General features: G+C 47.2%; 2 gene segments (V, D, J or C); both read left to right on the forward strand.

Annotated features, from left to right (window-relative positions):
• The first annotated feature begins 9853 nt into the window (after positions 1 to 9853).
• LOC132676302 (T-cell receptor gamma chain C region DFL12-like) overlaps positions 9854 to 17551 on the forward strand; it is a 42784-nt gene continuing 35086 nt past the window's right edge. The window contains 2 exon segments of the C gene segment in view: positions 9854 to 10054; positions 10155 to 10450. Coding sequence covers positions 10012 to 10054; positions 10155 to 10450 — 339 coding nt within the window.
• Positions 14894 to 16516, forward strand: LOC145715296 (T cell receptor gamma variable 4-like). The segment is given in 2 exon segments: positions 14894 to 15098; positions 15194 to 16516. Coding segments are annotated over 2 exon segments (381 nt in total).

A 17551-nucleotide genomic window follows, 5' to 3' on the forward strand; every position in this document is an offset into this window, starting at 1 on the left:
GAAATGCAGGTTCCTTTTCAGTTATGCCAAGTGTATCAGGGCCTCCTGGGTATAGTTAACGGTCATCACATATGATAATTACAGCCTGACCGCCTAGAGGGAGAGGGCAGCTCCAGTCCAAGCCCCGCCACTTGGAAGATGTGCATCCTTGGGAAAGTCACTGTAAATGAAAATAATAATACTCTGGAGACAACATCCACCCTGGGCCAGTGATTGGGCCATACTGGTTGCTTTGTAAATAAATCCTATCAGCCTAAATACAATGTAATTCTTATAACAGTTTATTCCTGTTTATTAACATGTTTATTAACATGTCAGGGTAGTTACAACAACCGCATTGACAGATCAGCTAATTAGAATCTTAAAATGCTTCACCTGTTCTAGATCATGTAAGTAATGGAGTCTTGATTCAAATCCAAGTCTAATAAATGCCAAAATCCATGACGCTATCGATTCCTAGTAAATAAAAAGTTTTATGTGTTATAATTATATATATATATATATATATATATATATCATGAAGATGTTATAATTATATATATATGCATATACACATATATGCATACACCATGAAGACTATTTCAGAGACGTTGCAGAACTCAAGAATGTCTCTCAGGTGCCAGTAAGCAAAAAGCATAAACTATTCTTGAAGAGCAGTCCTTCAGGTAATAATGCTGGACCTCAGAACACAGTAGAAATTCTTTTACCTCTTGCATATTACTAGTTGCTTGCCTTTTGTGAAATACTATTTTTTTAAAGGCCGTAACAAAATCATTGATCCATTAGATAATAACAAATAATCTTTATTGAATGTCAAACATTGTACATATTGATTCCTTCCTTGTAAGCATAAAGTAGGTGTTCTTCATCCCATTCTGCAGATGAACAGAGGCTTATTAGGGACGTTAGGTAACGTACGGGAGATTGCCTGGCTAAGAAAGAGCACAGCAAGAACTTCAAGTCCACCAGGCTCTTGAAGACTGTGACCCACATAACAGGCTTGGATGTTTGTGATGCAGGGATTACTTTCTGTCCTCCTTTTGCTGTCGCTTTGAATGCAAAATGTGATCTTAGAGTTTGCATTTATTGTCAATGATGTGCTTCCCACTTAAAAACTAGTCGTTTGCTTGTTACTTACCCTGACTTCTCGCGCCCCCTCCTGGCCAGTTCAGGTATGTCATGCATGTTATAGGCCATCTGTATTCCAGCCCAGGTAAGTGGAAAATCTTACAACCAAAAACTTTTTTGCTAACAAACTATGAAGCAGTGCTATAAGACAGATTCCAACTAGTTTGACAACTTGCCTGTTACTCAGGGGATTGTTTGACTCAGCACTGATGGCACCTTTTCCTGGGGAACACCTTCCTTCCTGCAGAAATCAACACCATCATCAAAACCAAAGCACAAAGCAAATGAAAAACTTGGTCAGCTCAGACCAGTGGCCTATAGTGTGCATTTTGTTAGAGACAAGCCAGTGCAAAAGATAGTAGATTGAGAGCATCTTATAAATGCATAAAGTGATAGTAAGATGGTGAAGAAATATTGATTCAATATAACAGTTTCCACCCCACAAAGGGAATTCCGAGGGGAAAGAAGAGAGGAGGCAGCAGGATGTGGAAGCTCAGGACCGGCGCCCGCGAGCACAGAGAGCGTCGGCGGCGAGTCTCATCCGGAGCTGAGCGAACACGAAAGAAGCTGGAGGAAGCCGCGGCCGAATCGCAGGTCCAGGTGTGAGCTCACTACCTGCTCGTGACCGTGAGCGTACCCGCTGCTCCACGTTTTCATCGACGCCAGTTCTGCCCGGTTAGTGCCTTTGAACGTGGTGGCATCACTCTCGCATTCAAGTGTCAGTCACATTAGCAGCACCAGTGACCCCCGGATGACATTCCCAGGGAAATGTGCCTGTCACCGGCGGTGGAGGGATTCATGCAGTGGCTGCAACCAGCGGCAGAAGGAGCAGCACAGAGGAGCAGTGAGCCTAGTGGACAGACGGAGGGACAGACACGGATCGACGGGAATGCGATGCCGTTTATATAGATGTAAAGACGCATTATTCACAAGCAATTCTCTGTAGATTTCACAAGTACATAGGACACCAAACATATCAGACAATTCTCACTTGTGCCTGAAGAAATGGAGATTTTACAAGAAGGAGCCGCTTACCTAAAACTCCCAAGCACACCGAGTACACAAGTGGAAAAAGAGGTCTCCTGCCTGGTATTTCTGGGCTCTTCCACTCACTAAACTGAGTCTTTCCTGTAAGAGAATTCACTTGCTGGGAATCCAGGGATTATAAAGTGTAGGACATACCTTAAATGGCCAGCAGGGGGTGCAAGAAGTCAGCGTAAGTAACAAGCAAAGTACCACCGTTTTTAAGCAGGAAGCACAATATTGAGAAAAAGAGGGAAGTATAACCACATCACATTTTGCATTCAAAGCAACAGCTCACTGAGGACAGAAATTAAGCCCCGAATCACAAACATCCAAGAAGTTTACTTAGAGCACAGGCCATGAGACCCTGGCCGACTCGAAGTTCTGGCTGTGCTCTTTCTCAGCTAGGCAAGCTCAAATACACCTCTGTCTCATCCGCAGAATGGGATGCGTAATACCCAAGGAATTGCAAGGAAGGAATGAATATGTGCAGTGTTTGACATTCAATAGGTTATTTGGTATTATTTAAGGGATCAATGATTGCCGTTATGACCTCCAAACTATTGGTCATCACAAAAAGCAAACTATTACTAATTCAGCAGTGCTAGAAGAATCTCTACTACGTTCAGGAGTCCAGCACTGTCACCCGAATGACTGCTCTTCAAGAATAGCTCATGCTCGGGGCGCCTGGGTGGCGCAGTCGGTTAAGCGTCCGACTTCAGCCAGGTCACGATCTCGCGGTCCGTGAGTTCGAGCCCCGCGTCAGGCTCTGGGCTGATGGCTCGGAGCCTGGAGCCTGTTTCCGATTCTGTGTCTCCCTCTCTCTCTGCCCCTCCCCCGTTCATGCTCTGTCTCTCTCTGTCCCAAAAATAAATAAAAAACGTTGAAAAAAAAATTTAAAAAAAAAAAAAAAAAAAAAAAGAATAGCTCATGCTCTTTGCTTACTGGCATGTGAGAGAAATTCTCGGGTTCTGCGACCTCTTTGGAATTTTCTTTATGGCCCTTTACTTTTTAGAGCTTAAAAGAAACTATATGTACACATGGAATTCTACTTATATGCAGTGGATGCTGTGACGGGTTTTGGACTCTGTTAGACTTGGGTTTGAGTCAAGGCTCCTTGACTGACTTGCATGACCCTGAGCAGGTGAAATGTCTTCAGACTCCAATTAGTTGATCTGTCAGATGTGGTTGTTAGAAGTACCTTGACGTGTTATTACAAGGAACAAATGGTCATAAGAATTACTCTTAAGACTGCCTGATCGTATTTATTTACAAAGCAACCACCTTGGCCGGATCTCTTGCCCTTAGTGGATGATGTCTCCAGAGTAGGCATTATTATTCCCATTCACAGTGACTTTCCCAAGGACACACATCCTCCAAGTGGCAGGGCTTGGACTGGAGCTGTCATTCTGTCCTTGTCAATGTAATAAATCTTCACAGACTCAGGAGCTGTCATTCAGAGCTTTCAAATGTCCCTGTTGGGCAGCTCCATGCTGAGAAGGACCTCTCCCCTCAGCCACCGTGTGTCAGATCACAGCGTCGGCTTCCCAGAGAGCTGGGGCCCCCGGCTGGACCCCACGACTGGACCGCTCACCAGACAAGCGAGTCTGGAAGGCTGGCCACACGTGGAGGCGTCTGAACGGGCAGGTCCCTGAAGGCCGCGTGCACCTGGCAGCCACGCAGCCCGTGGGAAAGGCAGGCAGGATGTGGAGCTTTGGCTGAGGTTTCCGGGCTGCCCTCAACTCTTCTGGAAAGTGCCCTGGCCCAGCCCCACCCCGGCACCAGCAGGGGATGGGGTTGCTTTCTGGGAAGCTGCGGGAGGCCCCAGCAGCACCGGGCCCGGAAGAGTGAACTGGGCCCTAGTGAGGCTTCCTCTCTCCCCCACTGTCAGCCCCTGTTTTAGTCCAGTGTGTTCAGTAGTGATTTGCATAAAGTCACGTTCCCATCCGTGTCCCAGCCCAGACTGCGTGAGAATTCTGTTCATGACAGTTTCTTCTAATCTTCTGTGCAAGGAACACAGAATGTAATTCAGTGTTATTGACACCCTGATGATAATATTCTAAAACATATGGTATCTCATACACATATATTAAATGTATAGCATCTTCTAAGCCTTTCTCCAAGTACTCTCCATACAGAGGCATGTGGTCATTATGAACACTACTGATCTGTGTCACTGTGGTCACAAAACAGCACAGAGAGACCCATTTCAAGGTCATGATATCGTAGGACATTCTAATAATTCATGATAGACTATTTCTCACACTGTCACTAGGTAACACCTCACAACCAGCTGATAGAAATACAAGGTGTGCATGTGATGACCTTGTCCCCCAGGGCCGCAATGTTGGGGACAGTTCTATCACTGCCATCATCGTTCTGATCACTTGATATGTGGCAGGTGCGATCATCAGGAGACACTGAAGGAGTAAACGTACATTTGTGAGCTTGGGCCCATCCTGCCCCCTTAGCACAGACCACAGGCCTGTATCCCACAGGCCCCAGGGGACAGAAAAGAGAAGCAGAGAGAAGGGAAAATGGACAGAAGAGGCTCCTATGAAGAGGGCACTGAGAGGACAGGAAGTGGTCATCAGAAGACAGGGAAATACACAGATGTCAGAATAACAAAGAATTTCAAGTAGCTACTGTGACCATTGAAGGAGAGGTAGAGAGAGAGAGAGTGGAAAGTCAATAAGAGAGAGAGAGAAATAGAAATAGAAACTGGGTGTTAGAGATGGCCAAACAGATGTAGGGAGGCAGATACGCAGACACAGGTAAGAGACATGTAGAGAGAAACAGAGAGAGAGGGAGAGAGATCAAGAGGAGACAGAGGAGAGATAGAGAGAAATAAAGAAGGAGGAGAGCCAGCTGGAAAGGGAGACATGGAGACAGATGCAGAGGGACGGACAGCAACAGGAAATGAGAAAGGCAAAGAGCTGGACATGGCGAGGGAGACAGAGGGACGTCAAGAGGGGACAGGGACACATAGGGCAGTGGGAGCAGCGCCAGCGCGGGTGACGGAGCTGTGACCCCCCCCCCGGGTGACACGTGTCCGAATCCTGTGTCTCATGAGGGGCTGCAGGAGGGCGATTCCCTCCTTCTCCAGTTCTCTCTCACATACTGGTCCTGAGCCCATGAAGTGAAGCTGTCGTTCATCAGCTCTGTGCTGTCCTGAAACATAGTTTGTATGGAGACGGGCGCGTACGTGGTGACTCTGTACTATTGTGTCATTTCTGGTTTCAGTCATTTCTCACCTGAGCCCTGGTGCTCGTGGTAAGAAATGGTGTTTGATCCCACAGCATAGATGCCAGGAGTGCTCAGAGTTCCGGGTTATTATGGCTTTCACTTTTCTCAGTGGATATCTTCAAAGGGAGTAATTTTCAGAGACGAGGATTCAATTATAGATCACAGTTTTGCTAATCCTTAAAAATTGTATATTTGCCTTTCCCCTTATACTGACATCTTGCTAAGTAACACTCTCAACATGAATTTAAAAATATGAATATAAACAAATTGTAATCACCACTAACAACACTAAGCCCACAGGATGCAATTTAAGATTTTTTCATTCTCTCCCTTTCCCCTCACCCCCTCTAGGGCACCTTGTTCTCATGAATAAACTCTGAGGCCAATACTGAGCTCTTTTTTGTGCTGTAGCTTATAGCTTCTGTAACATTCTGGTGGAGGAGATTTCTCCTGTTGGTTTTGGTTTTTTAAGAATTACCCTTCCACTCTAGTGTGATACATGGTATACATTCTTAATTTTGAAACCATGCCCCATCTGGCCCAGCAGGGATTTTCCCGGACCGCAGACACTCACGCTTGCCTGGGACAGTCGGCTTTTGGAGCTGTTCCTGCAACAGCCTCGTGTCCCCTGCACGTGGTCCCTGGGCAGAGGATGGTCAGCCAGAGTCCCTGCCCTTCCTCCCTTCCCAGCTTCTGCGATGACACCTGTTATTGTACTCTTTTTGATTACAGCCATCTATCAGGTGTGAGGTGCCAGCTCAATGTGGATTTGATTTACATTTCCCTGAATTCCAGGTAAACAACAAAATCATTGTAGTTTATGTCCAAATATTGCATTGCATTTTGCAATTTCCTGTAAATCTGACAACCTTTGTGAGGCTGCTTTTTTACTAGAGGAGGAAATTCTCTATCAGGTTAATTTGTTATGAGTGCACACACACACACACACACACACACACACACACATTTACCTTTGAGAAGGGTCCAATGCACACCAACATAACTGATCCTAATTTCTTCTAATAAAGCTGGTTCCATGATTATCAGATTTGCTCAGCTGTTTTCCAAAGTCCAATGTGAGGAATGTCTTAAGGAGCCTGACGGTCGTCATCTGTTGATGGGAACACTAATGTGTGCCTCACAGAATTTTACAACTCTCAAGGGTTACGAAAGTAACGTTTATGTTTGAAAAAGGGCCTGGTCCCAGCGTTGAGATGTAGTGGGTGCTCTGATGTAGATACTGAATTAGAAATGACAGGTCCACTCAATGTGATGTGTTCATGGTACTGAGGAGGGACGGGGGTTCGAATCCTGCCTCAGCTGCTCATGATCTTGTTATATTGAAGGAATCACCTGCTTTGGGGAGCTGTTCTCTCATCTTTAAAGATGAGAAACAATGAGGCATCTGGAATGAGGGTTTTCTTCTTCAGCTTGAAGTGTTTAAAGTTCTGTGATTCTGTAGCAAAGTATGAATGTCCAGGATGCTACCCATGATTTAGTTTTTAAAAAATGGGATTATTAATCTAACAAATGAGAAATAAATTTTAGAAAAAATGTAGATTCAACATGAAGTGTTTTAAACATGTAAATGGAAGAAAAAAGGAAGAATATTTTATGGACAGTCCACTCATCAAAATATATCAATGTCTTTCCTCTTTTGGGCTTTCGGGCTTGTCCCGTTCACCGAAAGTTGACGTCATGTCTGCATCCCTTTATTCCACATGACCAAGGGAAGCGGTCACACTGGACGAGATCTCAGACTCTCTGCTGGGCGGAGGGGAGCTGCCCCAGGTGAGGCGAGCACGCCAGCCTCTCAGAGGTTAACCGAGCAGGTCCAAGCTTCAGCACCTGGCCCTCTGCACAGGGTCTGCCTGAGTCCACACCTGCTGTGACCCAGCCGCCTCTCCCCTGGGGCTGAGGTCTGGGGCTATCACAGCAGCTTCATTCAGGCAGCAGCGGGATGACCTGGGGGGACAGGACGTCCTGCTCCCTCAAGTGCAGCGTAATTTTTCTCTTCCTGGAGTCATTGGGGTCCTGATCAGAACCCTCCACTCTCCACATAAGGGTGGTTACTCTTTCTCTCTTGCTGAAGAGTTTTCCCTATTATTTCTTTAAACATGAGCATCTTTTAAGAAATATGACCTTTAGTGCCACTTAGAGAAGAGCAGGCACACCCCACAGCAGGAAGAGTAGAGGAAAGGTGAACAATGGTCACCTGCTGACATACATCTCCAGGCCCAGGATGGAGCCGCTCTTGCCCAGGGTCCCAGGTCAGCAAGCAGGACAACACCTCACCAACTGAATGCTACATGTCCCTGTCAATGCTGCCCTTGACCAGAAACAGTATATCCCAGCCAGCCGGTCCCCATCACCAGGAATCTGTAATGATTTCCCTGTTCTAAATAGGATCAGATATGCAACCCCAGCCAATCAACCTGAGCTAAAAGCTCTCTCCTTATTCCCTCAGTGACCTGCTAGCCTTGCAGGGAGATCCCTGAACCCCATCTAATCCTACCTGTTCCCCCTTGGCTGCTTCTAAGGCTCTATAGACTCCCTCTTGCCCAAATCCCTGGGGAACCGTGTCCACTGCTTGTGAGGCACTGAACGCCCCAAACCGTGGATTATTCTTCTTTCAATAAAGGACATCACAGTCTACAAACTAAATTGTTTCACTTTTGCCATTTGACACACCCAAGAGAGTATTTGGCTGGAGGTTTGGGGCAGACTTCATTACCCACTAAGGATGGTCATGGCCAACAATTTTGGGCCTTTAATTTGAGCAGTATTTGAACAAACATGGTAAAAGTCATTGAAAGAAACAGATTTTTGAATGCTGACCATGTGAAATAAGATTTGTTCTCATAAAAGAAGAGAAGATTGTGGATTTTCTCCCCCAAAGTAAGATTTTCCTATCAGTGAAAATCTAGGAAACAGAGAAAGCAGGAAGAAAAATGTCACCCAATTTGTCACCACCCACACTGCTCACCTTCTATATTGATACTCTTTCCACCTGCCATTTTGCTGGTCAGACCTAGGAAATAGAGAAAGCAGGAAGAAAAATGTCACCCAATTTGTCACCACCCACACTGCTCACCTTCTACATTGATACTCTTTCCACCTGCCGTTTTGCTGGTCAGATGTCTCCCCCATTGTCACTCTCTGTTCCACTTAACACTTAATAAGCACAGCTGCCCTAGACACCTGTTGAGGGTCTGAATGATGGGCCTGGAATATTCTTTTAGCAGAATATTCCAGTCAACACCTCATCAACTCAGCACTACCCCAACCTGCATTTTGGGACACATGAGCCTTAAATCCCAGTTATAGCTCAGCGTGTCTGCCCTCCAGTTTTACCAGGAAGAGGAGCACGGGAGCTGGGTCTGGTCATGGGTACTGCAGGACCCAGCCCTCCAGCCCAGCCAAGTCCCTTTCCTGGCTGTCCCCACTGCCCTCGCCCTCCAGGAGGTCAGGCTATAATGAGTATAACTAATTATCATAACTACACCCAGGAAGCCTTGGTATACTTGCCATAAATGAAAAGGAATATTCGTTTCAGTTGGAAGTCAATGCAAACTTTATCTCTCAAAATTTCATTTCAGACACATTCCTCAGCTGCCCCTTCACGAGGCACCACCTTTAGCATTTCTGAGGATCTGACCCTGGGACTGCAGGACCTGGTCCCACCGCCTGGTCTACACCGCCCCTGGGTCAATGCAGGCTTCTTCCTTTGGATGCACACACACACATACACACACACACACACACACAGGTGTGCCCACCCAAGCCAACATCCCTTTTTTTCAAAACTAATCCTATGCTATGAGAAAACATCTACTCCCCAGAAAACTACTGCCAATAGTCCAGTGTTGAGGTGAAACACCCGTCCCCAACATTTCCTGAGCCTTGTCTATGCACCTGGGACAGGCTACACGCTTTGCTCACATTTCCTGTTCACTCTGCCTGCAAACAAACGAGGTCCCTTTTGACAAATGAGGAAAAGGCGGAGAAACAGCTCGCCCACGACTGCACAGAGCATTTAATCTCCCGATGCCACCTCTGGGTACAATGCTCTAGTGCCTGCTCGGGAACCCCATGCCTTTTAGGGGGGGATTGCTGCTCTGCTTGTCCCTGCCCCCCAGGGAGGCCGCACACCCATTGCTCTGTGAGTGCCAAGTGGCCATTTGAGGCTTGGGATTTGTCTCCAGCCAGACCCAGCTGTCATCCCACCTGATTCGCCTTAGGCATGCAGCCTTGGAAGAGACACTGAGCAGAAACCTATTAGTGCTCTGCTCAAACAAAGTCGATGTCCAATCAAAAATTGCTATTATTAGTGGTGTTCTTACTGCACCAAAGTTCTTCAGTGTTTCTTAGCACCCTGACCACTGGTGGTCCCTCTCCCCCTTGTGGTCAGACCTGTCCCTGCCTTCTGGCTCCTCCCTCCCTCCTCCCTTCGTCCTCCCCCCCGCCTCCCTCTCACCAGTACCTGCAGGTGCCTCAGGGAAGCAGAGCTCAGAGCCTAACCTGCCCTCTGCCACCCATCCAGTCAGTCTCTGTCCAGCAGGTGCAGCTGGGAGGTAACCCTGGGCTTCTCCCCACCAGCGGGGAAGCAGAACCATGCTGGGTCCCCTCGCCTTCCTGTGTGCCCTCCTATATCCTGGTAAGTCCTGACTCCCTCCCCAGTGCGGGTGGGTGGGGTGGTGGGTGGGGTGCCCTGAGGCTCTTATCCTTCCCTGTCTCACCGCTGTCCCCCCTCGCAGGTGGCGTGGCAGCAATCAGTGTGGAGCAGCCAGCTGTGGTGGTGGCGCGTGCAGGCAGCTGGGCCACGCTGCCCTGCAAAACCAGCGCCTCCGTCAGCTACCTCCACTGGTACCGCCACCAGGAGGGTACAGCCCCCAAGAGGATCCTCATGCTGGATATGTCCAGCTCACATGTGATCAGTGATGGTGTCTTGACAGTGGACAAGGTCCACGCCAAGAAAGGCAAGGATAGCACAAGCTCTAACCTGTTGCTGCTGAAGCTGGCGAAGAGCGATGAGGGCGTGTATTACTGTGCTGTTTGGGAAGAGCAGAGCACAGACTTACGGGAAGCTCAGGTCCTTGAGCAAAAAGTCCCCAACTCCCAGGGTGCTTCAGTCCTGGACTTCCCATGGGTGCTGGGTCCCTGGGGTTTCCTGGGTCAACCGACAGTACCCTGGACACTGGAGGACATCCCCTTCCGCGGGTCCACTGCACATGACCCAGGAGGCTAAGGAGCCCTGGCTCACAGGCTGGTGCAGACCCAGGGGGCTGTCCCGTCTGGAGGCACTTTTCTAAAGATCGTCCAGGGCGGAGCTTCTGAAGCATCTGGAGCAGGATCTGAGCTGCACAAGGCAGCAGCCACGAGCACCAGGCACCAGCCCAATGTGGCTACTGAGCACTTGAAATGTAGCCAGTGCACTAGTCCACGCTGCGATGGGCTGGTTGTGTAGCGTATAAATCATATTCTGGAGACTATAAAAGAAGATGAAATATATCCTTAAAAATTTCTATATTAACTGCACACTGAAATACTACTTTGGATATCATTCACTAAATAAAATTTGTGCTAGAATTATTTCTTTAACTTTGTTACTTATTTCTTTAACTTTGTTTTTAACGCAGCATTTAGGGAATTTTTAATTTGTGTCTCAAATTGTGTCTAACACTTACTTCTATTGAACAGAGCTGTGCCGGACTGACGATTCAAGAATCTGACCATCTCCAATGAAGAATGTGGGAACGACATATCGCGCAAATAATTTCAAGGCCGAGAGACTCTCTGGGGATTCTGCACAAAATGGGTGCAAGTCGAGACTGGAAGGCAGCCCCTGACTCCAGTTTCTAAATTGCCACCCCGCCCACCGCTGGGTCCTGTGCAGAGAGAGACTCCTTGATCAGAAGCCCAGGAAACAGTGTGGCTGACTTCGCAGCACCCTCACCCATGCCTGGCGCTCACTCTCCTGCGGGGGAAATGATCCTCAGGGCAGGTGCATGCATCAGCCCTGGACAAGACCCCGGGCCCTCCGCCTTCCCCTTCTCCTTGAAAGTGACTCCATATGGGATTTGGGGACCAGCTTCCCTGGACCTCTGTTCTCTCCTCTGTAAAGTGAGGAGGTTTAACTGCTACAGTTGTGTGACTGATTTCTGTATTAAAGCACAATTATGGCAATAAGATCACCATGTTCACATCTTCTTGTAAAGTCAGTGAACTTCTTGACAAAAAAAAAAAAAAAAGAAAGAAAGAAAAGAAAAGAAACAAAGAAAAGAAAAGAAGAAAAGAAACACTGTGTTACAGATCCTCCAGCCCCAAACAGGAAAACTGCTGCTGTGTGTGGGGAAGAAAAGCTCTCTGAGGAGATCTAAATTGAATTAAATGAATTTTTAATTGAAAATTCAACTTTTATGTATATAACTCAATAACATTGATAAAAATGGTTAATGAAAGGAAAGTCTAAATGATCTGAGGTAAAAGTTGGTTTCTCAGATTCACTAAGTCCTCATCTATCTCCCTGAGCTTCTGATTTTACAATACAAGATTTATGAAAGACCTGCACCCTCTACTGAAGTCCTGGGTCAAAGCTAAGGCCTCCAGCATGCGCAGGAAGGGGTGGGTTGGGGGGGTGGGCAGAAACTTACGTTTGCTCTGTAGGGGATGTTCCTTCATTCATCTTCCTCATTGTCAAAATACAACCGCATCCTTTCCTATTGTCGCACCTTCTCAGTCTCTCTTCCACAGAGGGGTGATTCTGAGATCTGACTATTATAGTTTAGTTAGAGAGAAATTAGCTAAATATGAAGACACTTCCATGAGAAGTCATCCCAAGTCCATGTCAATCTCAGTTTTCCACATGGTCCCATTGTGTCTTTGAGTTACAGCCTGAGAGGACAGTGACTTTGTACACAGAGGAAACAATCTCTACCTGGAGGTAAAAACAAGTCTATATTTGGAGTCATTTCTTCCCCCTGCCCTTCTCCTTTTGACTAAGGTGAGTTTTACCAACGACACTTTGGCCACACTTAGTAAAGGCAAACTAGTCAGAGGCCAACCAGCCCTGCCTTAAGTAAAGATTTCTACTTACATTATTGTTTAAAACACTGATTCGTAAAAATACTTAAAATATCTTATTGGAGTATTCAGGACCAAGTACTAAAAATATCTTATTGGAGTATTCAGGGCCTCTGTCTCTGTTGAAGTGAGATTCATATTGAATGTTAGTGATGGTCTCACATTACCTCATGGGTAGGGGACTTTGCGTAGGTGGCTGCTTGAAAGAAATATCCTGATGATTTGGGCTCAAGTCATTTGTTTCATTCCTGAGGTGGGTGAGACGCAATGATTTAGAGTAATAGAAGCAACATTATAATATCAAATTAATGCTGAATAAAGTCCAAGAACACCTCAAAAAATCACAATTTTCATAGGTATGATAATATCCAATACCAACTGCTCACACCCACCAGTACTGTGGAAAAGTCATGTCTGTTACCTCAGAGTCATTTCCTAGAAATCACAATTCTAAAAGTATCTAGGCATGGAAACCCATGTTGACTATTTTTTCGGGTGATTTTTATGTTTCGCCCCCAGAATGGGTTCAGGGACACAGCCCCGGGTAGAGGAAAGGGCACAACTTTGGAGGGGTCACTTCTAAACACTAGGATCAGGATAGTTTTTACTATGTCACTTCTATACCCTAATTTGTCACCTAGCAAACTTGCGTCGCTTTTGAATTTTATTTTAAAATGTATCTCCAAAAAGAATTCACGTTACTTAATATTTAAAATCTTACATATTATTGAGCACTTAGATACAACATGTGAAATCTGATGGTTGGAAAGGCCTGAAACGGACCTCTGCCTGGACTACTTTTCTCCCCTCTTCTCAAACAACTTTTGCCTCTGTTACAAAACCAAATCCTGTTTTCTCTTCTGATTCCCACTGACTCCATCGGCCTACTTAGAGACCAGGTCCGTTCTTGGAGAATCAGAGTAGGTACTTGGGCTGAGTGTGTCTTTTCCCCGCTGGAGGACAGACACGAAGTACTACAGACAGTGGCACAGTGACCCTTCGCTGAGGGTCAGGACAATGAAAGCCTGCATTTTCGGACACCTGGGCCTTGAATCTTGGTTATAGCTCAGCATGTTGGCATTTCTGGAAGTGGGTGCTGAAGGACCCAACCCTCCAGCCCACCCAAGTCCCCTTCCTGGCCATCCCCACTGCCATCTCCCTCCAGGCAGTCAGGCTATAATTAACGTAACTAATTACCATAACCATACCCAGGGGGCCCGGTACACTGGACATAACTGAAAAGGAAGCTTCATTTCAGTCGGAAGTCAATGCTCCCTTTACCTCTCAAAATTTCATTTCAGACGCATTCTTCAGCCGCCCCTTCACGAGGCGCCGAATGACCATTTCTTTCTTTCTTTTCTTTTTTTACTAATAACATAATTTTAATGTAATATAAAACCTATTATACTGCATGACATTTATGGGTTTTCAAGTTTGTCTCTTCCTCTGAACCCTAAGCTCCTGAGGGCAAAGATCATGACTGATTCAACCCATTCTTTTTTTTTTAAATATGAAATTTATTGTCAAATTGGTTTCCATACAACACTCAGTGCTCATCCCAAAAGGTACCTTCCTCAATACCCATCACCCACCCTCCGCTCCCTCCCACCCCACCTTTACCATTTCTGAGGATCTGACCCTGGAACTGTAGGACCTGGTCCCGCCCCCTGGTCTGCACCCCACTTGGGTCAACGCACACTTCTGCCTTTGGCCACACACACACATACACACACATGTGCCCCTGATTTTCCAAAAGAGTAATATTCCCTATAATTTTGCACTCTGGGGATCCCAGAAATCATCAACGGCACCCAGGCCAGTGTTGAGGTGAAACGCCCGTCCCCACATTTCCTGAGCATTGTCTATGCACCTGGGACAGGCTACATGCTTTGCTCACATTTCCTGTTCAGTCTGCCTGCAAATGAACGAGGTCCCTTTTGACAGATGAGGAAAAGGAGGAGAAACAGCTCGCCCACGACTGCACAGCTATCGTGTTATGTGAGGGCATTTGATCTCCTGATGCCTCTTCTGGGGACAATGCTCCAGTGCCTGCTCGGGAGCCCCGTGCCTTTTAGGGGGGGATTGCTGCTCTGCTTGTCCCTGCCCCCCAGGCAGGCCGCACACCCATTGCTCTGTGAGTGCCAAGTGGCCATTTGAGGCTTGGGATTTGTCTCCAGCCAGACCCGGCTGTCATCCCACCTGATTCGCCTTAGGCATGCAGCCTTGGAAGAGACACTGAGCAGAAACCTATTAGTGCTCTGCTCAAACAAAGTCGATGTCCAATCAAAAATTGCTATTATTAGTGGTGCTCTTACTGCACCAAAGTTCTTCAGTGTTTCTTAGCACCCTGACCACTGGTGGTCCCTCTCCCCCTTGTGGTCAGACCTGTCCCTGCCTTCTGGCTCCTCCCTCCTCCCTCCCTCCCGCCTCTCTCTCACCAGTGCCTGCAGGTGCCTCAGGGAAGCAGAGCTCAGAGCCTAACCTGCCCTCTGCCACCCATCCAGTCAGTCTCCGTCCAGCAGGTGCAGCTGGGAGGTCACCCTGGGCTTCTCCCCACCAGCGGGGAAGCAGAACCATGCTGGGTCCCCTCGCCTTCCTGTGTGCCCTCCTGTTTCCAGGTAGGTCCCGACTCCTTCCCTGGTGCGGGGTGACCCTGGTGTGGGGTGAGCTGAGGCTCCTATCTTTCTCCGTCTCACCGCTGTCCCCCTTGCAGGTGGCGTGGCAGCGATCAGTCTGACTCAGCAGGCTGTGGCCGTGGGGCGTGTAGGCAGCTCGGCCACCCTGTCCTGCCAAGCCAGAGCCTCCGTCAGCTACATCCACTGGTACCTCCACCAGGAGGGGACTAACCCCAAGAGGATCCTCATGCTGGACATGTCAAGGTTACATGTGCAGAGGTATGGGGGCTTGGAAGTGGACAAAATTGATGCCAAGAAAGGCAAGGAAAGCAACAGCTGTGAACTGTCAGTGAAGAAGCTGCAGAAGAGCGATGAGGGCGTGTACTACTGTGCTGCCTGGGAAGCTCACAGCCCCACACCCTGCTCTCCTCCCTGAGCAAAAAGTCTCACTCTCCCAGGGCGCTCCAGGCCCGGACCTCCCAGGGTTGCTGGGTCCCTGGGGCTTCCTGGGGTCAACGGTCAGTACCCCTGACACCCACGCCCCCTCCGCGGGTCCACTGCACATAACCCAGGAGGCTAAGGAGCCCCTGGTGGACAGCCTGGTGCAGAATGAGGGAGCTGTCCAGTCTGGAGGCACTTTGTTTTTAATGTTTATTTATTCTTTTTTTTTTAAGGTTTATTTATTTTTGAGAGAGAGACAGAGAGAGGAAGGGTCAGAGAGAGAGGGACACACAGAATCTGAAGCAGACTCCAGGCTCCGAGCTGTCAGCACAGAGAACAATGCGAGGCTCGAACTCACGAACCGCGAGATCATGAGCTACAGTCGGACGCTTAACCGACTGAGCCACCCAGGCGCCCCAAATGTTTATTTATTCTTGAGAGAAAGAGGGAGAGAGAGGGAGAGAGACCGAGTATGATTGGGGGAGGGGCAGAGCCCAAGAGGGACTCTGAGCTATCAGCACAGAGCCCTAGGTGGAGCTCGAACTCACCAACCATGAGATCATGATCTGAGCCAAAGTCAGACACTTAGCAAACTGAGCCTCCCGGGCCCACCTAGAGACACTTTTCTAAAGATTGTCCAGGGTGGAGCTTCTGAAACATCTGGAGCAGGATCTGAGCTGCTCAATGCAGTAGCCACGAGCACCAGGCACCAGTCCCATGTGGCTACTGAGCACTTGAAATGTAGCCAGTGCACTAGTCCACGCCGCGATGGGCTGCTTGTGTAGCATACAAATCATATTCTGGAGACTATAAAAAAAAGATGAAATAAATCCTTAAAAATTTCTATATTGACTGCACACTGAAATACTATTTTGGATATCATTCACTAAATAAAATTTGTCCCAGAATTATTTCTTTAACTTTGTTTATAACACAGCAGTTAGGAAATTATTAATTTGTCTCTCAAATTCTGTCTTACACTTATTTCTATTGAACAGAGCTGTGACGGATAGCCATTTAAGATTCTGACCACATCCTCTGAAGAATGCAAGAATAAATTATCGTGCAAATAATTTCAAGGCCGAGAGACTCTCTGGGGATTCCGCACAAAATGGGTGCAAGCAGAGACTGGAAGGCAGCTCCTGACTCCAGTTTCTAAGTTACCGCCCCGCCCACAGCTGGTTCCTGTGCAGAGAGAGAGACTCCTTGATCAGAAGCCCAGGAAACAGTGTGGCTAACTTCGCAGCACCCTCACCCATGCCTGGCGCTCACTCTCCTGTGGGGGAAATGATCCTCAGGGCAGGTGCATGCATCAGCCCTGGACGAGACCCCGGGCCCTCCGCCTTCCCCTTCTCCTTGAAAGTGAGTGGGAGAGAGCCAAAGCATTAGAGACTGTTAAAAACTGAGAACAAACTGAGGTTTGATGGGGGTGGGAGGGAGGGCAGGGTGGGTGATGGGTATTGAGGAGGGCACCTTTTGGGATGAGCACTGGGTGTTGTATGGAAACCAATTTGACAGTAAATTTCATATATTAAAAAAAAAAAAAAAAAAAAAAGAAAGTGACTCCATATGGGATTTGGGGACCAGATTCCCTGGACCTTTGTTCTCTCATCTGTAAAGTGAGGAGGTTTAACTGCTACAGTTGTGTGACTGATTTCTGTATTAAAGCAAAATTATACCAAAAATATATCACTATGTTCACTAACTTCCTATAAAGTTAGTCAACTTCTTGACCAAAAGAAAAAAAAAGAAAAAAGAAAGAAAAGAAATTGAAGAAAAGAAAAGCTATTTACTGATTCTCTGGCCCCAAACAGAAAGGCCCTGCTGTGTGGGGGGAAGATAAAGCTCTCTGAGGAGGTCTAAGCTGAATTAAATGCATTTTCAATTGAAAATTCCAACTTTATGTGACATAATAGCATTGGCAAAAATGATTAATGAAAGGGAAGTCTAAATGACTGGAAGTAAATTGGTTTCTCAGATTTGCTAAATCTTCCTCTGTCTCGATGAGCTTCTGT

Source organism: Panthera onca, chromosome A2 (genome assembly GCF_046562875.1).
Source record: "Panthera onca isolate mPanOnc1 chromosome A2, mPanOnc1 haplotype 2, whole genome shotgun sequence".
In the NCBI taxonomy this organism is placed as follows: Eukaryota; Metazoa; Chordata; class Mammalia; order Carnivora; family Felidae; genus Panthera; species Panthera onca.